Source organism: Sphaerodactylus townsendi, linkage group LG03 (assembly GCF_021028975.2).
Source record: "Sphaerodactylus townsendi isolate TG3544 linkage group LG03, MPM_Stown_v2.3, whole genome shotgun sequence".
In the NCBI taxonomy this organism is placed as follows: domain Eukaryota; kingdom Metazoa; phylum Chordata; class Lepidosauria; order Squamata; family Sphaerodactylidae; genus Sphaerodactylus; species Sphaerodactylus townsendi.
Window position 1 is genome coordinate 67,199,605 of NC_059427.1, and position 23,272 is coordinate 67,222,876.

At 65.9% G+C, this 23,272-nt stretch overlaps 1 protein-coding gene across 4 annotated transcripts in view; it reads right to left on the reverse strand.

Annotated features, from left to right (window-relative positions):
- RAD54L2 (RAD54 like 2) overlaps positions 1-23,272 on the reverse strand; it is a 70,327-nt gene that overhangs the window by 29,810 nt on the left and 17,245 nt on the right. For all 4 annotated transcript variants that reach the window (XM_048488148.1, XM_048488147.1, XM_048488145.1 and 1 more), the window contains exons 3-4: positions 5,009-5,207; positions 1,663-1,802 (exon numbers count right to left, since the gene is read on the reverse strand). In XM_048488148.1, coding sequence (XP_048344105.1) covers positions 1,663-1,802; positions 5,009-5,207 — 339 coding nt within the window. The remainder of the gene's footprint in view (positions 1-1,662; positions 1,803-5,008; positions 5,208-23,272) is intronic.

The following is a 23,272-nucleotide window of genomic DNA, read 5'->3' on the forward strand; positions in this document are numbered from 1 at the left end:
AATTTGCTGCGAAGCAATGTAGACAGCAACTATTATAAACTGAAGTGTATGTCATGCATCAGCTCAATCAGCTTTACCAACCTGCATAGCTTTAGTGCCTATGTAGGTGCTAGGTGAAAATATTGTCATCCTTACGCCAAACACACATATGTGCAAAACTGATGTTCTGAGAAACAATATTTAAAGTTCCAGTTTTTAATGACTTTCAATGGGAAAAATTAGGTTTAGATCAAAATTTGTTATTTAGAATTTGAAAAATAATTAGTGCTTTTGCCATATATATATGATGAAAGGCTAATGACTTGAAAAATTCAGTTAGATAAAAACAGCCCAAAATGCACATACATGCCTTTGGTATGTGGGCAAAGATAGTGCTCAGTGACAAATTTATCTCCTGAAAAGGGCTTTACATCTCAAAAAGTTTGGAAATATCTGATTTAAGCTAACTGTAGGCTCATATTTTCAAAAGTCATGGACATTCATTTTGTGACTGAAGTTTCTTTCACTATTGCACTATTTGCTGCCATAAAAATGAACTATAAGTAGATTTTAAAATGTCATTCATATTTATAGAGAACACAAGTTGAGGAAAAAAGGGATGTGCCCACTTTTCTTGGAAAGTTTCTAGAACAAAGCATTCTGGGAGATTTCTGTCTTTGTGTAGGATCACCACACATGTAGATAATCTATCCTTCAAATCTACAGACTTCCAAATGTGATAGGTTCTTTTTAAACTGTAATTCCGTGGGTACAAAATATCACCTACTCATAATCTTCTTTGCAATTCGGTTCTCGGGTTGTAACAATTTAAATATGTTTGTTTCTAAAAAATTAAACAAAAACTTATGATGATTAAGATATTGGATGGATCCAGCTAATCTGTGGATACAAAGATCACGGATCTTTCTATTTCCCTCCCCTCAGCAGTCCTTTCTGAGATTGGGGAAGTTTATTCCTGGGGTCGTGGTCGTTGCACAAACCAGCTTTCCCCCCAAGTTTGCACTTGAGCTTTCAGCCCTTAACTAATAAAACTGAACCCTTCCCTCTCTTTCTTCTCAGCTCTGAGCAGTTATGATTTTGACCAGACTCCAAACCCGCTTTACCTTAAAAGGGATGATAACGAATCAATTTTTATGAAACAATGTGATTTTATACACTACGCAAAAGACGGCTTGCTTTCTTAAGCCTCTGGTTCACACTTTCCAGCAAGCTAAGAAACAAATGGCTATCTCTGCTCACACATCCCTGTGAGTCAACTGCATTCTCAGGCTGCCACCAACTAGCTGCTTCCTCCCTTAAGATAGGTCACTGGCATCAGAGCCCTGCCTTTTGCAGTATAGCTTCCACTTATGGAACAGGTTCTGTCTCTAGGAATGTTCAGGATGGGCTGTAGAGACCCTTTGTTAGCCAGGGCTTTTATTGGGATACAGCATGCAGACATTGGAGAGAGAGGGCGTTTATTCAGAGCCTTATTTTATAAGATTTAAACTGTGCTTTTTAACCCACGTTGGACCACAAGGAAAGACTGGATGTACATAGTTCTAATAAACTAATTGCTGTTAAAAACTTCCTTTGTGAAGGAGAAACAATTATCATAAGCTGGCAGGATTGAAAGGAGTTCTGTTATGATTTGGGCGACATTCAGCACTTTGTGCTGCTTACCTGGGAGAAACTCCAGAGGTACTGTGGGGATGCTGGCGTGGTAATCCTTCCTTTGCTGCTCAAGTCGTTTCCTTCTTTCTAACTCCTCCTGCTGGGCAGCTTTAGTCACAGCCTCCAACTGGTCCTCCCGCAGCAGTTTTCTGAATCCCCAAAGAGAAAACATTTTATTCCAAAAGAAATCCACCTCTTCTGTTGGGAATTAATTTCTTTTCTTGCTTTCATTTTGCAGTCCTTGGCTTTACACAAACAAATACTAAGGGGAAATTCCACCCGCCCGCATTCCTCTAGCCAAATAAAGCATAGACATTTGTGGCTTGAAAGATACAGGAACATGTTGATCTTTCTTAATACACTCTATTGCAAGATGGTGGAACTGATTTTTGATTATGGAAAACATGACTTCTATCTGCAGTGGACCTGAATTAAAAGCAAAGTATTCTTTAAAAGGGCAACATAAAAGTTCTGTAAGGTTTCCTGGTACTGTTAATTCACGTGGGGATTGCCTTTTCTGTCCCTACCTGGTGAAATGCCCTGTCTAGTGAGACCCAGGCCCTGTGAGATCTGATGCAGTTCTGCAGGGCCTGCAAGACAGAGCTATTCCACCAGGGGTAGGATTGTAGCTACTACGGTTTTTCTATCACTGGCCTCCCTCCCTCTCTATTTTGTTTGAGTCTTGTTGTCTTTTTGCCCTCCTATTTGCAGTACACTAATCACCATGAGATCCAGTTTGGGAGTTTCCAGCCGCTGATTGAAGTGCCCCTTCTATTCCTCCGGTTTGGAGTTCCCTTTGCCATCTACGGGACCCACTTTTTCGTTCTGCTTCCCCACTCTTAGGGAGGGTTTTAATTGGGGTTTATTGCGTGACGCCATCTTGTTAATTTTACCGCTGTGTTTTAAATTTTAAATTTAAATTTAATGGGGTTTTGTTTGTATATGCTGTAAGAGGAAATTATGTTGTGCACCGCCCAGAGCCCTCCGGGGGTAGGGAGGTATACAAAACCCATAAATAAATAAATAAATAATTTTTACCATTTTATGGTATTTATTGTTAAATACTGTAAGTTATTCTGAGCCCATAAGGGCAAGGAAGGCATATAAAACTAAATAAAATGTTGTTAGTTAAAAAAATTTCTGGGTAGGAAGCCCCTTAGCGGCGTCATCAGGAGCTACCACAAGCTGCTAACCCAGTGGTGGCGAACTTATGGCATGGGTGTCAGAGGTGGCACTCAGAGCCGTCTCTCTGGGCACGCGCAAACAGAGTCGCTCAGCTCAAATATTAGCATTAAACCCAAGACCTAGTTTTGGGGAGGCAGTGTAGGTAACCCTGTTAAGCGCTGTTAAACCCCACTGATTTTCATGCGAATAACTAAAGCGCAATCCTTTACCTGGGAGTAAGCTCGGTTGCTGGCAATGGGGCTTGCTTCTGAGTAAACCCTCCTAGGGTCGTAATTTACCGGTTGGAAGAGTTGCATGGTTGCGTCAAAGCAAAGCCAACGACTACCGAGTAACGCACGCCTCGGAGCCAACCCAAACATGCCATGTGCTTTACCTTGACAGTGATGCTGACTGTTTTTAAAACAACAGCAGCAACTTCTGTGAGTTGGTGGAAGCTGTTCACTTCAATGGGGACCGGGGAAGCACAATCCTTTACCTGGGAGTAAGCTTGGTTGCTGGCAATGGGGCTTGCTTCTGAGTAAATCCTCCTAGGGTCGTGATTCACCCATTGGAAGAGTTGCACGGTTGCTTCAAAGCACAGCCACTGACTACCACAAAGCTTACTCCCGAGTAACACATGCCTTGGAGCCAACCGTTTTCTCTAAACTAAAACCTCAGTATTCAGGTTACATTGCTGTGTTGGCACTTTGCGATAAATAAGTGGGTTTTGAGTTGCAATTTGGGCACTTGGTCTCGAAAAGGTTTGCCATCACTGTGCTAACCCCACTGCTGCATTTAGTTACAGCTCTCTGGACCAGGGATGTTTCATGGGCTCTTACTAGTCCATACAGCCTCACACTGCTTCTGGATGGTTGCCTATTGGCCAGTTATTCCAGAAAAAGAGAACTAACATTGCTTGGCCTTGTCCAGAATGTGCCAGTTGTGAACTGCACACATGCCAGAAAGAATTTCAGATATTATTTTGAAATGCTGCATTGCCCTTAAATTCCTAACAGAACTCAAAAGAGGCTGCTGGCTGAGAGGAGAGAGCAGAGGCATTCCAGCCTAGGGACACGTCCCCGGGAGCACGCCTTTCAGTCATGTGGGGGGTGCCGGAGGGCCAGCATCGACGCCCCACACCCGGCCTCCAGGGATGAGGGGGAGCTCTGCTCGACACACCCTGCCCCAACCCCCACTCCCCTCCCCTCGGTTCCCTAGAGTACGGCTGCTGCTCTCCCCAGACCCTGGGGAGAGAGCATTTGCCAACCTCTGGGACATACTTTTATAAGCACGGCGGCTGGGGATGGAGCTTGGGGTGTGGCCATTCCCTAAGGGCAGGGCTTGAGTGTGGCCATACATCCCAAGCCCCCCACCAGTCTCCCTGGAGCCCAGCTGCTGCTCTCCCCAGACCCTGGGGAAAGTGGACTTGCCAGCCTCTGGGATGTGGGGGGCTTGGGGTGGGGGGTCACAAGTGCTCTCTCCCCAGACTGTGGGGAGAGTAGAAGGCAGGCTCTAGAGAGCCCAGTGGAGGGGGTTGGCTTGGGGGCATGGCCACACCCATGAGCCACACCCCTGAGCAGGGGGGGTGGAGACCTAGTTGTCTCTGGGTGCCATTTTCCCTTGGTACACCTCTGGGAGAGAGCATCAGAATATAATCACTCTCTCATTTGATGATACCACAAATATCTCTTTCAATCAGACTAGCTGATCTTTGCTACATCCTTATCATGCCCTTTCTCAAGGGAGCCCCAAGGTTGTCTGAAAAATTCCACCCCTTTTCCTATTTTCAATAACCTCACAATTGCCCTTTGAGGGAGGATAGGTTGAGAGACAGCAACTAGTGCAAGATCATCCAATGAATTTCATGGTTTAGCAAAAACCTGAAACCGTGGCTCTCAGGTCCTAACATAACATACTATCAATACACCATGCTGTCTCTTTGTATTCCCTCTAACTTTGTTTTAATATATCTGAAACAATAAAAGCATTTCCTTTTTTGATAACTACCAGAGATTCCCAAAATTTTCCTTTTCAGAACCTCACCAATGTGATTTCTTTTACATCTGAACATTTGTCAATAGCTTTTGAGATGCCACCATAAATCAGGCGACACTCCATCCAGGGAGTGTGATTAGCAACCTGCCACAATCTATACACTTCCAAAAGTGGTTTTTTTCCCAGTGTGGTTCACCTTATGTTCCTCCTCATGTGAGAAGGTTTCTGAGCCCTCTTCTTTTTGGTGTCCTCAGAGTCCAGGCTCTTGTGCTGATTTTGCAACAATTTATCTGCCTGTTCACTCTGAGATGAGGTAGTTGAAGTAGAGCGTTGCCATTCCCCATCTTCACCACACTGAACGTGATCGCTGCTAAACACTGCTTCGTGGGTCTGGTCTGAAAGTGCAAAGTTACAGTGAGTTGTACAAAAGCACTCATAAAATACAAGTGTTTTCTGTCCCCCTTCTGTTTCCAGTCTCAACAAAAGTCTGTACAACCTAGCAATTACATGTGCATCGTTTCTGTCTTAGTTTGTTTACTGTGTTTGATCTGAGAAAGAGTGTTGCCAGTGGTGGGGGGGGGGGGGAGGGAGGTATCCTCAAAGGGCAGATCCTTGACTTTAGCCCTCATTTCTGGAGGTAGGGCAGTTTGCAATTTGGAGACTGAAAACTCCTGCAGAATTAACTTTATAAGCAAGGTAATCAATATGTCTGACATCCTTATCAGTCAGAGCAGAATGAGGGTCCTGTTTGTGGTAAATCTGAATTTTGTCCACAACCAAAAAGGAAGGATGAGGTTAGGAAAAAAGAAACTTATAGTCATCCTATACATACATAAATTCAATATCTCTAGAAGTAGCAGGTAAAAAAAATGTTTTTTTCCCTGAAAGCAAGAGACAATGTCCAAAAAATCTTCCAAGTGTTCGCCTTCGCCATTTGCGCAAATTTACGCTTTTTGAGTAAATTTACTATGCTGTTTGCGTAGCACATACGCATACGGCGTAGCCTCGGTTTACGCCGGCAATTACCAAGGTTTTGCTGTACAATGTCCAAAAAACCTTCCAAGTGTTCGCCTTCGCCATTTACTAAGAATTCACGTGCTTTTGAGTAAATTTATTTCACGCTTCGTTTGGCGAAGTTAATACACGAAACGGCGCGAGTTCTCGCTTAATACCGGCAATTACCAAGAGTGCCTTCTGATTCATTTTGAAGATAAAACCGTTAGAATGAAGACTGAACTTTTCAGCTCCTCCTGCCCCCCAAACTTTAAAAATGGAGGAGAAAGATCCCAATGAGATGAAGAATGAGAAAACTGAAGAGAAAGAAACAATTCTTGAAAGGAGCTAGGAGGACAAATGTCCTCTCACACCAGCAGTGAAAAGAGAACTGAGGGAAAATAGAACTCATCCCACACAGCGCAGTTTTGGCAGGAAACTGCTGCGCAGACAAGGTTATAGAAGAGCACCTTTTCACAGGACTAGGAAATTGGAAAGTTCTTTTTTACTGGCTGGCCTGCACAGTTCCCAAAACTGACGACAAACTTCTGTGCTATTTACAGACAACTCCTGCTTCAGTGATTTGCATGTTCTATTTGTTCACCACAAAACTTACTTTACAGCAGAGAATCTAAAGCCTTTACATTTGTTATCCTAGGAATATCTTGTAACAGAGGGGACGGTTTACAGTTTAAAACAAACCTGGCTCCTCAAAATCAGTTGGTAAAAAAGGCTTGTCACATATGTGATTTTAAATGCACAAACTGCACTACAGGAATCCACTAAGGCAGGAAAAGAAATGAAGAGTACCACACAGAAGGAATAGTTTATCACATATAAGGAACCTGGACAACCATTCACTTTCTCCTAGTGGCCAAAATGAAAGCTGTACAGGAGTTCATAGAACGGTCCATTGGTTACTTACCGTGAAGGGCCCTTCTACTAGGAAGGGGGAGGACGTCTGGATGGGTGTTTCCCAGCTCGTTCTCAGGGAGACAGGATGTAGTTTTTTGTCACTTCCTGGGAACCGGCTGGGCGCCCATTTTGGCTCCAGTGAGCGACTGTCAAAGCAGTGGAAGGTTCCGTTAGTAGTTGGAGGAAGTGAGGTTGGTTTGTTCGTGTTGTGCATGCCCTTCGGGCCATGATGTCATGAGTTCGTGTTCGGAGACTGCTGTTCAATTCAGGGAGATGTCAGACGTCCTCCCCCTTTTTAGTTGAAGGGCCCTTCAATGTAAGCAACTATCTGGACCAGTTTCTACTGGAGGGGGAGGACGCCTGGATGGGATCTCCCAGAGCAGTTCCCCACGGGTGGGTAATTAGTCTCCGATGATGTGCTCCAGCACCGGCCCGCCTAACGCGGGTTTCTGAGGCTGCGCTAGAGAGTGTAACTTGTAGTGCCTGACCTAAGGTCGAATGCGTTGACCACGTGGCTGCTGGCAGATGTCCCGTCAGGGGAACCAAGGCTGGGCAAGGCTGCGTTTGTAGCTGCACTCCGCGGGTGGAGTGTGCTGTGATACCCATCGGGGGTGGTATGCCAGCCGCCTTGTAAGCCGTAAAATACATGCCTTGGATAGTGCTGCTAATTGCGGCCTTCTATTATTTGTCTTCCCTCGCTGGGGGGACAGACGTTTGATGAAAAGGCTGTCCGGATACACGCAGTGCTTCTCGTTCAGAGCGATGAAAGCCTTGACGGCTCTTCTGACATCCAGGTTGTGCCAGAGGCGCTCGGTGGGATGTTTGGGAGAAGCTAGAAAAGACGGAAGAACTATCTCCTGGGTGAGGTGAAAACTGGAGCAGACCTTGGGAATGAAGGAGTGGTTCAGCCGGGAGTGACAATACTGTCCTTGTGGAAGATGCAGAAGTCAGAGTGTACCGATAGAGCTTTGATCTCGGAGACCCGGCGAGCCGAGGTTATAGCCAACAGGAAGAGTGTCTTCAGCGCGCAGCTCACTTGAGGTGGATAGTCTGCACGGGTTCGAATGGAGAGTTGTTGAGGGCCGAGAGATCTGTGTGAGGGCGGCAGGTAGGGAAGCGGGGACCTGTAGGTGGGTGTAGCAGCTTGGTCCCTTTTAGAAAACCCGACGACGCCTGGGTGCCTCTCGAAAGTGGTACTCCCTGTGAGTAGGGCAGGACGGTCGACGCGGCCGCCACTTGGCGCTTAACGCGGCACTGCGTAGACCAGTGTTGAGCCCTTCCTGGAGGAAGGATAGGACCTGTGGGAGCGAGGGGGAACGGTGTGGTTTACCGCCTTTCTCCTACACCATCGGACGAATGCCTTCCAGGAGCAGTTGTAAATGGCGTTGGTAGAGCTTACCGGGCGCGAGGCCAGGAGGACCTCCGCCACCTGGGTTCTGAGTAACCTTTTTGTTTTAGGTTCCGCCTCACAATCACCATTCGGTCAGTTGGAACCACTGGGGTGACGGATGGTAATTGGGCCCCTGTGGAAAGCAATAACCGGTGGAGTGGGTAGTCTGATGCCAGGTGATGTGGCCATCTCCAGTATGGAGGAGAACCATGGTCGCCTCGGCCAGTAGGGGGCCACAAGTATCACCGTGGCCCCTTCCTCCGCTATCTTCCGCAGAGTTCTGGGTATGGTGGGGATTGGAGGAAAGGCGTACAGGACGGCCTTCGGCCAGTGTGCTGATAATGCATCTATCCTTGACCAGTGCTCTTTAACCTATTCATTAATGACCTGGAAGTAGGGGTGGGTAGCGTGGTGGCCAAGTTTGCAGATGATACCAAATTATGTAGGGTGGTGAGAACCACAAAGGATTACCATGGTAGGAGTGGTCCAAGCTTGACCTTGATAAATTAGGTGAGTGGGCTAAGAAATGGCAAATGCAGTTCCATGTAGCAAAATGCAAAGTGATGCACATAGGGGCAAAAAATCCAAACTTCACATACACGCCACAGGGGTCAGTGCTATCAGTCACAGACCAGGAAAGGGATTTGGGCGTCTTAATTGATAGTTCCATGGGAATGTCAACTCAATGTATGGCAGCTGTGAAAAAGGCAAACTCTATGCTGGGGATAATCAGGAAAGGAATTGATAATAAAACTGCAAAGATTGTCATGCTCTTATATAAAGCTGTGGTGCGACCACACTTGGAGTATTGTGTTCAGTTCTGGTCACCACATCTCAAAAAGGATATTGAAGAGATAGAAAAAGTGCAGAGAAGGGCAACGAGGATGATTGAGGGACTGGAGCACCTTCTTGGCGAGGAAAGGCTGCAGCGTTGGGGACTCTTTAGTTTGGAGAGGAGACGCCTGAGGGGGGATAAGGATTGAAGTCTATAAAATTATGCATGGGGTAGAAAATGTTGACAGAGAGACTTTTTTCTCTCTTTCTCAAAACACTAGAACCAGGGGGCATTCATTGAAAATGCTGGGGGGATGAACTAGGAACTAATAAAAGGAAACACTTCTTCACGCAACGTGTGATTGGTGTTTGGAATATGCTGCCACAGGAGGCGGTGATGGCCACTAACCCGGATAGCTTTAAAAGGGCCTTGGACAGATTTATGGAGGAGAAGTCAATTTTGATGGCTACCAATCTTGATCCCCTCTTGATCTGAGATCGTAAATGTCTTAACAGTCCAGGGTGCTTTGGGGAGCAACAGCCGCGAGAAGGCCATTTCTATCACATCCTACATGTGAACTCCCAAAGGCACCTGGTGGGCCACTGCGAGTAGCAGAGAGCTGGACTAGATGGACTCTGGTCTGATCCAGCTGGCTTGTTCTTATGTTCTTATGTTCTTATCCCCATGGCCTGGGGGTGGTGGAACCTGGACATGAAGGCCGGGAGCTGTCGGTTCTCCGCCGACGCGAAGAGGTCTATCGCTGGCTCTCCCAGCTGTTTTGATATGAGACGAAATATGGACGGTTTGAGTCTCCACTCTGCCTCCGAAATTGTCTGGCGGCTGAGCCAGTCTGCTGTGGTGTTCGTTTGGCCACTGATGTGTTCCGCCGTTATTGATAGGAGATTTGTCTCCGCCCAATTGAGGATGCACAGGGCTTCTCGATGCATTTGGGATGATCGTGATGCCCCTGATTGTTGAGGTAGGCCTTGGCCGTGGTGTTGTCGGTGCGGACTAGGACGTGTGACCCTCGAATCATCGTCTGGAACCGCCAGAGGGCTAGGGTGATCGATCTGGTCTCCAACACGTTGATAGACAGGGTGGTCTCCTCCGCTGTCCAGGTTCCCTGGACGAAGTTATTGTTCAGATGCGGCCCCCCAGTCTCGAGCAGGGCTACGCTCTTGTGACCACTTTCAGTGACGGTCCCGGTGCAGGAAGACCTTTCCCTGAGTCAGGTTGTGTTCCTGTGTCCACCATCAGAAGTTCCTTTTTTAGCCTTTATGCGATGAGCATCTGCCTGTCCCGCTTTTTCATGATGTGGGAGTTGGAACGGCCGAAGGAAGCGTTGTAGCGGCCGGGCGTGTAGCCTTCCCCATTGGACCATGTCAAAGACTGACACCATGAGGCTCCAGCAGACTTGCCAGGGCTTGAGTAGGGAGGACTGTTGAGTCGATATGGCTGTTGGGTCACCAGCTGCTTTATTCGCATTCTTCTGGGCTTCGGGGACCGCAAGGGTATTCGGGGCTGTGTGGATTATGGCCCCCAGGTGTTCGATGGTCTGAGATGGGATGAGCGTGACTTTCCTCCAGGTTGACCAGGAAGCCGTGTTGCTGTAGAACTTCCTGTACCCTGGCCACGTCTTGGGTTGCTTGCCCCCGTGTGGGGGGGGGGGGGGTGGTGGGGGGGGGGGTTGTGGGGGTGGGGGGGGTGGGGGGGGGGTGTGTTGGGGTGGGGGGTGTGGGTGTTTGGTGGGTGGGGGGGGGGGGGGGGGGGGGGGGGGTGGGGGGGGGGGGGGGGGGGGGGGGGGGGGGTGGGGGGGGGGGGTGGGGGGGGGGGGGGGTGGGGGGGGGGGGGGGGGGGGGGGGGGGGGGGTGGGGGGGGTGGGGGGGGTGGGGGGGGGGGTGGGGGGGGTGGGGGGGGGGGTGGTGGGGGTGGTGGGGGGGGTTGGGGGGGTGGGGGGGGTGGGGGGTGGGGGGGGGGGGGGGTGGGGGGGGGGGGGGGTGGGGGGGGGGGGGGGTGGGGGGGGGGGGGGGTGGGGGGGGGGGGGGGTGGGGGGGGGGGGGGGTGGGGGGGGGGGGGGGTGGGGGGGGGGGGGGGTGGGGGGGGGGGGGGGTGGGGGGGGGGGGGGGTGGGGGGGGGGGGGGGTGGGGGGGGGGGGGGGTGGGGGGGGGGGGGGGTGGGGGGGGGGGGGGGTGGGGGGGGGGGGGGGTGGGGGGGGGGGGGGGTGGGGGGGGGGGGGGGTGGGGGGGGGGGGGGGTGGGGGGGGGGGGGGGTGGGGGGGGGGGGGGGTGGGGGGGGGGGGGGGTGGGGGGGGGGGGGGGTGGGGGGGGGGGGGGGTGGGGGGGGGGGGGGGTGGGGGGGGGGGGGGGTGGGGGGGGGGGGGGGTGGGGGGGGGGGGGGGTGGGGGGGGGGGGGGGTGGGGGGGGGGGGGGGTGGGGGGGGGGGGGGGTGGGGGGGGGGGGGGGTGGGGGGGGGGGGGGGTGGGGGGGGGGGGGGGTGGGGGGGGGGGGGGGTGGGGGGGGGGGGGGGTGGGGGGGGGGGGGGGTGGGGGGGGGGGGGGGTGGGGGGGGGGGGGGGTGGGGGGGGGGGGGGGTGGGGGGGGGGGGGGGTGGGGGGGGGGGGGGGTGGGGGGGGGGGGGGGTGGGGGGGGGGGGGGGTGGGGGGGGGGGGGGGTGGGGGGGGGGGGGGGTGGGGGGGGGGGGGGGTGGGGGGGGGGGGGGGTGGGGGGGGGGGGGGGTGGGGGGGGGGGGGGGTGGGGGGGGGGGGGGGTGGGGGGGGGGGGGGGTGGGGGGGGGGGGGGGTGGGGGGGGGGGGGGGTGGGGGGGGGGGGGGGTGGGGGGGGGGGGGGGTGGGGGGGGGGGGGGGTGGGGGGGGGGGGGGGTGGGGGGGGGGGGGGGTGGGGGGGGGGGGGGGTGGGGGGGGGGGGGGGTGGGGGGGGGGGGGGGTGGGGGGGGGGGGGGGTGGGGGGGGGGGGGGGTGGGGGGGGGGGGGGGTGGGGGGGGGGGGGGGTGGGGGGGGGGGGGGGTGGGGGGGGGGGGGGGTGGGGGGGGGGGGGGGTGGGGGGGGGGGGGGGTGGGGGGGGGGGGGGGTGGGGGGGGGGGGGGGTGGGGGGGGGGGGGGGTGGGGGGGGGGGGGGGTGGGGGGGGGGGGGGGTGGGGGGGGGGGGGGGTGGGGGGGGGGGGGGGTGGGGGGGGGGGGGGGTGGGGGGGGGGGGGGGTGGGGGGGGGGGGGGGTGGGGGGGGGGGGGGGTGGGGGGGGGGGGGGGTGGGGGGGGGGGGGGGTGGGGGGGGGGGGGGGTGGGGGGGGGGGGGGGTGGGGGGGGGGGGGGGTGGGGGGGGGGGGGGGTGGGGGGGGGGGGGGGTGGGGGGGGGGGGGGGTGGGGGGGGGGGGGGGTGGGGGGGGGGGGGGGTGGGGGGGGGGGGGGGTGGGGGGGGGGGGGGGTGGGGGGGGGGGGGGGTGGGGGGGGGGGGGGGTGGGGGGGGGGGGGGGTGGGGGGGGGGGGGGGTGGGGGGGGGGGGGGGTGGGGGGGGGGGGGGGTGGGGGGGGGGGGGGGTGGGGGGGGGGGGGGGTGGGGGGGGGGGGGGGTGGGGGGGGGGGGGGGTGGGGGGGGGGGGGGGTGGGGGGGGGGGGGGGTGGGGGGGGGGGGGGGTGGGGGGGGGGGGGGGTGGGGGGGGGGGGGGGTGGGGGGGGGGGGGGGTGGGGGGGGGGGGGGGTGGGGGGGGGGGGGGGTGGGGGGGGGGGGGGGTGGGGGGGGGGGGGGGTGGGGGGGGGGGGGGGTGGGGGGGGGGGGGGGTGGGGGGGGGGGGGGGTGGGGGGGGGGGGGGGTGGGGGGGGGGGGGGGTGGGGGGGGGGGGGGGTGGGGGGGGGGGGGGGTGGGGGGGGGGGGGGGTGGGGGGGGGGGGGGGTGGGGGGGGGGGGGGGTGGGGGGGGGGGGGGGTGGGGGGGGGGGGGGGTGGGGGGGGGGGGGGGTGGGGGGGGGGGGGGGTGGGGGGGGGGGGGGGTGGGGGGGGGGGGGGGTGGGGGGGGGGGGGGGTGGGGGGGGGGGGGGGTGGGGGGGGGGGGGGGTGGGGGGGGGGGGGGGTGGGGGGGGGGGGGGGTGGGGGGGGGGGGGGGTGGGGGGGGGGGGGGGTGGGGGGGGGGGGGGGTGGGGGGGGGGGGGGGTGGGGGGGGGGGGGGGTGGGGGGGGGGGGGGGTGGGGGGGGGGGGGGGTGGGGGGGGGGGGGGGTGGGGGGGGGGGGGGGTGGGGGGGGGGGGGGGTGGGGGGGGGGGGGGGTGGGGGGGGGGGGGGGTGGGGGGGGGGGGGGGTGGGGGGGGGGGGGGGTGGGGGGGGGGGGGGGTGGGGGGGGGGGGGGGTGGGGGGGGGGGGGGGTGGGGGGGGGGGGGGGTGGGGGGGGGGGGGGGTGGGGGGGGGGGGGGGTGGGGGGGGGGGGGGGTGGGGGGGGGGGGGGGTGGGGGGGGGGGGGGGTGGGGGGGGGGGGGGGTGGGGGGGGGGGGGGGTGGGGGGGGGGGGGGGTGGGGGGGGGGGGGGGTGGGGGGGGGGGGGGGTGGGGGGGGGGGGGGGTGGGGGGGGGGGGGGGTGGGGGGGGGGGGGGGTGGGGGGGGGGGGGGGTGGGGGGGGGGGGGGGTGGGGGGGGGGGGGGGTGGGGGGGGGGGGGGGTGGGGGGGGGGGGGGGTGGGGGGGGGGGGGGGTGGGGGGGGGGGGGGGTGGGGGGGGGGGGGGGTGGGGGGGGGGGGGGGTGGGGGGGGGGGGGGGTGGGGGGGGGGGGGGGTGGGGGGGGGGGGGGGTGGGGGGGGGGGGGGGTGGGGGGGGGGGGGGGTGGGGGGGGGGGGGGGTGGGGGGGGGGGGGGGTGGGGGGGGGGGGGGGTGGGGGGGGGGGGGGGTGGGGGGGGGGGGGGGTGGGGGGGGGGGGGGGTGGGGGGGGGGGGGGGTGGGGGGGGGGGGGGGTGGGGGGGGGGGGGGGTGGGGGGGGGGGGGGGTGGGGGGGGGGGGGGGTGGGGGGGGGGGGGGGTGGGGGGGGGGGGGGGTGGGGGGGGGGGGGGGTGGGGGGGGGGGGGGGTGGGGGGGGGGGGGGGTGGGGGGGGGGGGGGGTGGGGGGGGGGGGGGGTGGGGGGGGGGGGGGGTGGGGGGGGGGGGGGGTGGGGGGGGGGGGGGGTGGGGGGGGGGGGGGGTGGGGGGGGGGGGGGGTGGGGGGGGGGGGGGGTGGGGGGGGGGGGGGGTGGGGGGGGGGGGGGGTGGGGGGGGGGGGGGGTGGGGGGGGGGGGGGGTGGGGGGGGGGGGGGGTGGGGGGGGGGGGGGGTGGGGGGGGGGGGGGGTGGGGGGGGGGGGGGGTGGGGGGGGGGGGGGGTGGGGGGGGGGGGGGGTGGGGGGGGGGGGGGGTGGGGGGGGGGGGGGGTGGGGGGGGGGGGGGGTGGGGGGGGGGGGGGGTGGGGGGGGGGGGGGGTGGGGGGGGGGGGGGGTGGGGGGGGGGGGGGGTGGGGGGGGGGGGGGGTGGGGGGGGGGGGGGGTGGGGGGGGGGGGGGGTGGGGGGGGGGGGGGGTGGGGGGGGGGGGGGGTGGGGGGGGGGGGGGGTGGGGGGGGGGGGGGGTGGGGGGGGGGGGGGGTGGGGGGGGGGGGGGGTGGGGGGGGGGGGGGGTGGGGGGGGGGGGGGGTGGGGGGGGGGGGGGGTGGGGGGGGGGGGGGGTGGGGGGGGGGGGGGGTGGGGGGGGGGGGGGGTGGGGGGGGGGGGGGGTGGGGGGGGGGGGGGGTGGGGGGGGGGGGGGGTGGGGGGGGGGGGGGGTGGGGGGGGGGGGGGGTGGGGGGGGGGGGGGGTGGGGGGGGGGGGGGGTGGGGGGGGGGGGGGGTGGGGGGGGGGGGGGGTGGGGGGGGGGGGGGGTGGGGGGGGGGGGGGGTGGGGGGGGGGGGGGGTGGGGGGGGGGGGGGGTGGGGGGGGGGGGGGGTGGGGGGGGGGGGGGGTGGGGGGGGGGGGGGGTGGGGGGGGGGGGGGGTGGGGGGGGGGGGGGGTGGGGGGGGGGGGGGGTGGGGGGGGGGGGGGGTGGGGGGGGGGGGGGGTGGGGGGGGGGGGGGGTGGGGGGGGGGGGGGGTGGGGGGGGGGGGGGGTGGGGGGGGGGGGGGGTGGGGGGGGGGGGGGGTGGGGGGGGGGGGGGGTGGGGGGGGGGGGGGGTGGGGGGGGGGGGGGGTGGGGGGGGGGGGGGGTGGGGGGGGGGGGGGGTGGGGGGGGGGGGGGGTGGGGGGGGGGGGGGGTGGGGGGGGGGGGGGGTGGGGGGGGGGGGGGGTGGGGGGGGGGGGGGGTGGGGGGGGGGGGGGGTGGGGGGGGGGGGGGGTGGGGGGGGGGGGGGGTGGGGGGGGGGGGGGGTGGGGGGGGGGGGGGGTGGGGGGGGGGGGGGGTGGGGGGGGGGGGGGGTGGGGGGGGGGGGGGGTGGGGGGGGGGGGGGGTGGGGGGGGGGGGGGGTGGGGGGGGGGGGGGGTGGGGGGGGGGGGGGGTGGGGGGGGGGGGGGGTGGGGGGGGGGGGGGGTGGGGGGGGGGGGGGGTGGGGGGGGGGGGGGGTGGGGGGGGGGGGGGGTGGGGGGGGGGGGGGGTGGGGGGGGGGGGGGGTGGGGGGGGGGGGGGGTGGGGGGGGGGGGGGGTGGGGGGGGGGGGGGGTGGGGGGGGGGGGGGGTGGGGGGGGGGGGGGGTGGGGGGGGGGGGGGGTGGGGGGGGGGGGGGGTGGGGGGGGGGGGGGGTGGGGGGGGGGGGGGGTGGGGGGGGGGGGGGGTGGGGGGGGGGGGGGGTGGGGGGGGGGGGGGGTGGGGGGGGGGGGGGGTGGGGGGGGGGGGGGGTGGGGGGGGGGGGGGGTGGGGGGGGGGGGGGGTGGGGGGGGGGGGGGGTGGGGGGGGGGGGGGGTGGGGGGGGGGGGGGGTGGGGGGGGGGGGGGGTGGGGGGGGGGGGGGGTGGGGGGGGGGGGGGGTGGGGGGGGGGGGGGGTGGGGGGGGGGGGGGGTGGGGGGGGGGGGGGGTGGGGGGGGGGGGGGGTGGGGGGGGGGGGGGGTGGGGGGGGGGGGGGGTGGGGGGGGGGGGGGGTGGGGGGGGGGGGGGGTGGGGGGGGGGGGGGGTGGGGGGGGGGGGGGGTGGGGGGGGGGGGGGGTGGGGGGGGGGGGGGGTGGGGGGGGGGGGGGGTGGGGGGGGGGGGGGGTGGGGGGGGGGGGGGGTGGGGGGGGGGGGGGGTGGGGGGGGGGGGGGGTGGGGGGGGGGGGGGGTGGGGGGGGGGGGGGGTGGGGGGGGGGGGGGGTGGGGGGGGGGGGGGGTGGGGGGGGGGGGGGGTGGGGGGGGGGGGGGGTGGGGGGGGGGGGGGGTGGGGGGGGGGGGGGGTGGGGGGGGGGGGGGGTGGGGGGGGGGGGGGGTGGGGGGGGGGGGGGGTGGGGGGGGGGGGGGGTGGGGGGGGGGGGGGGTGGGGGGGGGGGGGGGTGGGGGGGGGGGGGGGTGGGGGGGGGGGGGGGTGGGGGGGGGGGGGGGTGGGGGGGGGGGGGGGTGGGGGGGGGGGGGGGTGGGGGGGGGGGGGGGTGGGGGGGGGGGGGGGTGGGGGGGGGGGGGGGTGGGGGGGGGGGGGGGTGGGGGGGGGGGGGGGTGGGGGGGGGGGGGGGTGGGGGGGGGGGGGGGTGGGGGGGGGGGGGGGTGGGGGGGGGGGGGGGTGGGGGGGGGGGGGGGTGGGGGGGGGGGGGGGTGGGGGGGGGGGGGGGTGGGGGGGGGGGGGGGTGGGGGGGGGGGGGGGTGGGGGGGGGGGGGGGTGGGGGGGGGGGGGGGTGGGGGGGGGGGGGGGTGGGGGGGGGGGGGGGTGGGGGGGGGGGGGGGTGGGGGGGGGGGGGGGTGGGGGGGGGGGGGGGTGGGGGGGGGGGGGGGTGGGGGGGGGGGGGGGTGGGGGGGGGGGGGGGTGGGGGGGGGGGGGGGTGGGGGGGGGGGGGGGTGGGGGGGGGGGGGGGTGGGGGGGGGGGGGGGTGGGGGGGGGGGGGGGTGGGGGGGGGGGGGGGTGGGGGGGGGGGGGGGTGGGGGGGGGGGGGGGTGGGGGGGGGGGGGGGTGGGGGGGGGGGGGGGTGGGGGGGGGGGGGGGTGGGGGGGGGGGGGGGTGGGGGGGGGGGGGGGTGGGGGGGGGGGGGGGTGGGGGGGGGGGGGGGTGGGGGGGGGGGGGGGTGGGGGGGGGGGGGGGTGGGGGGGGGGGGGGGTGGGGGGGGGGGGGGGTGGGGGGGGGGGGGGGTGGGGGGGGGGGGGGGTGGGGGGGGGGGGGGGTGGGGGGGGGGGGGGGTGGGGGGGGGGGGGGGTGGGGGGGGGGGGGGGTGGGGGGGGGGGGGGGTGGGGGGGGGGGGGGGTGGGGGGGGGGGGGGGTGGGGGGGGGGGGGGGTGGGGGGGGGGGGGGGTGGGGGGGGGGGGGGGTGGGGGGGGGGGGGGGTGGGGGGGGGGGGGGGTGGGGGGGGGGGGGGGTGGGGGGGGGGGGGGGTGGGGGGGGGGGGGGGTGGGGGGGGGGGGGGGTGGGGGGGGGGGGGGGTGGGGGGGGGGGGGGGTGGGGGGGGGGGGGGGTGGGGGGGGGGGGGGGTGGGGGGGGGGGGGGGTGGGGGGGGGGGGGGGTGGGGGGGGGGGGGGGTGGGGGGGGGGGGGGGTGGGGGGGGGGGGGGGTGGGGGGGGGGGGGGGTGGGGGGGGGGGGGGGTGGGGGGGGGGGGGGGTGGGGGGGGGGGGGGGTGGGGGGGGGGGGGGGTGGGGGGGGGGGGGGGTGGGGGGGGGGGGGGGTGGGGGGGGGGGGGGGTGGGGGGGGGGGGGGGTGGGGGGGGGGGGGGGTGGGGGGGGGGGGGGGTGGGGGGGGGGGGGGGTGGGGGGGGGGGGGGGTGGGGGGGGGGGGGGGTGGGGGGGGGGGGGGGTGGGGGGGGGGGGGGGTGGGGGGGGGGGGGGGTGGGGGGGGGGGGGGGTGGGGGGGGGGGGGGGTGGGGGGGGGGGGGGGTGGGGGGGGGGGGGGGTGGGGGGGGGGGGGGGTGGGGGGGGGGGGGGGTGGGGGGGGGGGGGGGTGGGGGGGGGGGGGGGTGGGGGGGGGGGGGGGTGGGGGGGGGGGGGGGTGGGGGGGGGGGGGGGTGGGGGGGGGGGGGGGTGGGGGGGGGGGGGGGTGGGGGGGGGGGGGGGTGGGGGGGGGGGGGGGTGGGGGGGGGGGGGGGTGGGGGGGGGGGGGGGTGGGGGGGGGGGGGGGTGGGGGGGGGGGGGGGTGGGGGGGGGGGGGGGTGGGGGGGGGGGGGGGTGGGGGGGGGGGGGGGTGGGGGGGGGGGGGGGTGGGGGGGGGGGGGGGTGGGGGGGGGGGGGGGTGGGGGGGGGGGGGGGTGGGGGGGGGGGGGGGTGGGGGGGGGGGGGGGTGGGGGGGGGGGGGGGTGGGGGGGGGGGGGGGTGGGGGGGGGGGGGGGTGGGGGGGGGGGGGGGTGGGGGGGGGGGGGGGTGGGGGGGGGGGGGGGTGGGGGGGGGGGGGGGTGGGGGGGGGGGGGGGTGGGGGGGGGGGGGGGTGGGGGGGGGGGGGGGTGGGGGGGGGGGGGGGTGGGGGGGGGGGGGGGTGGGGGGGGGGGGGGGTGGGGGGGGGGGGGGGTGGGGGGGGGGGGGGGTGGGGGGGGGGGGGGGTGGGGGGGGGGGGGGGTGGGGGGGGGGGGGGGTGGGGGGGGGGGGGGGTGGGGGGGGGGGGGGGTGGGGGGGGGGGGGGGTGGGGGGGGGGGGGGGTGGGGGGGGGGGGGGGTGGGGGGGGGGGGGGGTGGGGGGGGGGGGGGGTGGGGGGGGGGGGGGGTGGGGGGGGGGGGGGGTGGGGGGGGGGGGGGGTGGGGGGGGGGGGGGGTGGGGGGGGGGGGGGGTGGGGGGGGGGGGGGGTGGGGGGGGGGGGGGGTGGGGGGGGGGGGGGGTGGGGGGGGGGGGGGGTGGGGGGGGGGGGGGGTGGGGGGGGGGGGGGGTGGGGGGGGGGGGGGGTGGGGGGGGGGGGGGGTGGGGGGGGGGGGGGGTGGGGGGGGGGGGGGGTGGGGGGGGGGGGGGGTGGGGGGGGGGGGGGGTGGGGGGGGGGGGGGGTGGGGGGGGGGGGGGGTGGGGGGGGGGGGGGGTGGGGGGGGGGGGGGGTGGGGGGGGGGGGGGGTGGGGGGGGGGGGGGGTGGGGGGGGGGGGGGGTGGGGGGGGGGGGGGGTGGGGGGGGGGGGGGGTGGGGGGGGGGGGGGGTGGGGGGGGGGGGGGGTGGGGGGGGGGGGGGGTGGGGGGGGGGGGGGGTGGGGGGGGGGGGGGGTGGGGGGGGGGGGGGGTGGGGGGGGGGGGGGGTGGGGGGGGGGGGGGGTGGGGGGGGGGGGGGGTGGGGGGGGGGGGGGGTGGGGGGGGGGGGGGGTGGGGGGGGGGGGGGGTGGGGGGGGGGGGGGGTGGGGGGGGGGGGGGGTGGGGGGGGGGGGGGGTGGGGGGGGGGGGGGGTGGGGGGGGGGGGGGGTGGGGGGGGGGGGGGGTGGGGGGGGGGGGGGGTGGGGGGGGGGGGGGGTGGGGGGGGGGGGGGGTGGGGGGGGGGGGGGGTGGGGGGGGGGGGGGGTGGGGGGGGGGGGGGGTGGGGGGGGGGGGGGGTGGGGGGGGGGGGGGGTGGGGGGGGGGGGGGGTGGGGGGGGGGGGGGGTGGGGGGGGGGGGGGGTGGGGGGGGGGGGGGGTGGGGGGGGGGGGGGGTGGGGGGGGGGGGGGGTGGGGGGGGGGGGGGGTGGGGGGGGGGGGGGGTGGGGGGGGGGGGGGGTGGGGGGGGGGGGGGGTGGGGGGGGGGGGGGGTGGGGGGGGGGGGGGGTGGGGGGGGGGGGGGGTGGGGGGGGGGGGGGGTGGGGGGGGGGGGGGGTGGGGGGGGGGGGGGGTGGGGGGGGGGGGGGGTGGGGGGGGGGGGGGGTGGGGGGGGGGGGGGGTGGGGGGGGGGGGGGGTGGGGGGGGGGGGGGGTGGGGGGGGGGGGGGGTGGGGGGGGGGGGGGGTGGGGGGGGGGGGGGGTGGGGGGGGGGGGGGGTGGGGGGGGGGGGGGGTGGGGGGGGGGGGGGGTGGGGGGGGGGGGGGGTGGGGGGGGGGGGGGGTGGGGGGGGGGGGGGGTGGGGGGGGGGGGGGGTGGGGGGGGGGGGGGGTGGGGGGGGGGGGGGGTGGGGGGGGGGGGGGGTGGGGGGGGGGGGGGGTGGGGGGGGGGGGGGGTGGGGGGGGGGGGGGGTGGGGGGGGGGGGGGGTGGGGGGGGGGGGGGGTGGGGGGGGGGGGGGGTGGGGGGGGGGGGGGGTGGGGGGGGGGGGGGGTGGGGGGGGGGGGGGGTGGGGGGGGGGGGGGGTGGGGGGGGGGGGGGGTGGGGGGGGGGGGGGGTGGGGGGGGGGGGGGGTGGGGGGGGGGGGGGGTGGGGGGGGGGGGGGGTGGGGGGGGGGGGGGGTGGGGGGGGGGGGGGGTGGGGGGGGGGGGGGGTGGGGGGGGGGGGGGGTGGGGGGGGGGGGGGGTGGGGGGGGGGGGGGGTGGGGGGGGGGGGGGGTGGGGGGGGGGGGGGGTGGGGGGGGGGGGGGGTGGGGGGGGGGGGGGGTGGGGGGGGGGGGGGGTGGGGGGGGGGGGGGGTGGGGGGGGGGGGGGGTGGGGGGGGGGGGGGGTGGGGGGGGGGGGGGGTGGGGGGGGGGGGGGGTGGGGGGGGGGGGGGGTACTGCGGCTCTCCAGATGTTCAGGAACTACAATTCCCATCAGCCCCTACCAGCATGGCCAATTGGCCATGCTGACAGAGGCTGATGGGAATTGCAGTTCCTGAACATCTGGAGAGCCGCAGGTTCCCTACCCCTGTTTTAAGCACTCCCCTCCATATCAGCTCCAACAGTAAGCTGGCAGGTGAAGCAGTGACATCTAACATCCAGACACCTTTTGAATGACTATGTAACATAACCCTTCATCACCTCACATTCAAGATCTAAATACTTCAGGCATGATGCTAAATTAGGAAGTCTTGTTATTTTCAGAACACCTAATAATAGAAGGTTACATATTCCCTTGGCTATTAGCAGGTTTTTAAAAGGGTTCTGGTTCAAGAGTCTTATCCATTAACTGAGATTATGAAAACATTAAACTAGACAAAGTATACCAATACAATTCTAAAGTATGGAATGAATCTGACATTCCCAGTAAGCTTATTATAAACGCATCCGTTTGCTGCTTGAAACTATCTTGAGACTTCAATGCTTCAACGGCCTCAAGAAAAACTACACCTCAGACTGATCAACTCTAGCTTGATTTAGGAGAATAAAATGGAGTTAGATGAATAACTTCTGCATGAGCTGGAATAGTTATCCTGCTGCTCTTATCAAGTCATGACATACATCTTTTCTCACACCAGTGTTGTCTGATGATCACATAGTTCCTCTCTGTTCTGTATAAGATGTCCTTGCTTGTCTGTCTGCAAAAGTTACATTTTTTGCCTGTTCTCTCTGTCCCTAATGTTCTCTACCTCCCACAGAGCACCCCAGTTCTGCTATGACCACTCACTATTCCTAACTAGGTAGAATGGCCCTCCATTTTACTATTGCACGGCATAATGTTCTTCTACCGCTAGCTACACTTTTAGGACAAACAATCTTTTCATTCTCTAGAAGTTTTGACCTAGCATAATCATTTATTCTCAGTTCCGCTGTTTCCTATCAAGCTGCTACATTTTTGACAGCCGTTTCTTCCACTTTCAATTACTTTTCAACAAGTTCTGTACTTGAAAGCTAGCAAAGGAACTGATTTCATACCCAAAAGCATGATTTGCAGGCACATGTATCTGTCAATCAAAATCAACAGAACTTTAAAGTTGCTTTGAACATTAATAGGCTGGGGACAGGCTATGAATACTTAGGATCTTTGTATACCAGCTTCTCATAAAATTAGGCACACTAGGGCATACAATAAAAATATTTTAAAATGCCACTATATACAAGCCAAAACCAGAGATGATAAGCAACTATTCTGCAATAGGTATTGACACCAAGGACACCAAAAAGGGGTCCAAAATAACTCCTTGGGAAGAAAATTACAAAATCTAAGGGAAATCAAAAAAGCCTTTATGTGTAGCTCTGGAAACATAGGCTCTCTCAGTACTACTACTTCAGATTGTTTCAAGCCTGTTAATTTCAATAAGCCTACACTGGAGTAACTCTGAAACGCACTGCATGCTTTGGAGTTTTAACTCCAGTCAACACCAGCAATACTGGACAACACTGGGGCCAGAAACAAACAGAATATTAAGTGTAGTCAGTATATAATTGATATTATTACATGGTCAACACAGAAAGCCTAGTTAGCATTCTTCCTGCTGCAGTTCTTGAACTTCATCGCAGCGCTGTATAAAGCATGTTACAATGATCTATTCTTGATGTTAGCCAAGCACGGACAACTATAGCCAGATCCACCTCCTCTGGAAACAGTCATAGGTGGCAAATCAACCAAAGCAGGAGAAAGTGCCCCTGTGTGGGTATAAAGTGCTGTCAAGTCACAGGCCTCTCTGGTAGGACTTTTAATTCACAACTTTCATGATGGTTTATGTTTTTATTATGCTTTATTTTATAAACTGCCTTAAGCAGGTTCCCCGAAGAGGAGGCACAGAAATTAGTAAATACCAAGCTTTTGTTGGCTGATGCACATCCACACCCCAAGCTAAATGACGAAAGAAGGTGGGATATAAAATTTTTAATGTATCAAATGACAGCTAAGACAATATTTTAAAACCTTGTCTTAAAAATATTTCATAAATCTCCAGTTAAGGGGAGGGGTTGTCTTCAGGGGAAAAAACGATTCCCCTTAATCATTTTTCAGAGGTTTCCCATGCCTTCACATTGCATGAATACAAATGTCTACTGGCTTAAATGGGCTTAATCCAAAAGCCTACCAAACACAAAACATGACTGGTACCCCCCAAAACTCAATTCTGCATTTTTCCCCTTAAACGGAATGCTTCAATCTGAAAGCATATTTGATGTTTAAAAGTAGTATCCATATGCAACCCAAGAATAATAAATTGAAGAGCACTTAATAGGTTTAGGGGAGAAAGACTATACTGAGCGAACAAGATTTATTGATTTCTTGCTTTTAAGCTACAGTGCAATTATTACAAAGGGGCAGCTATATATAGTTTCAAATTTCAACATTCAGCTTCCAAAAGGAGGTTTCAAATAATACTGAGGAAAGCAAGTTGTCTTAAAATGATAAATACCATATGCTTCATGTTTGAATTATAGCTGTGCCACAAATCTGTAAAATAAGCTAATACCATAGAAAAACTATGATATGCTTATTTTACAGTTCTGAAATTTTACTAAAAAAAAACAGATTTTGGGGAAGATTTTTTTTTTTACGTTTCCAGTGAATAATTTCTACAAGAATAACAGATGGAGAAAAGTTCGAAAGTGGGAAAAAA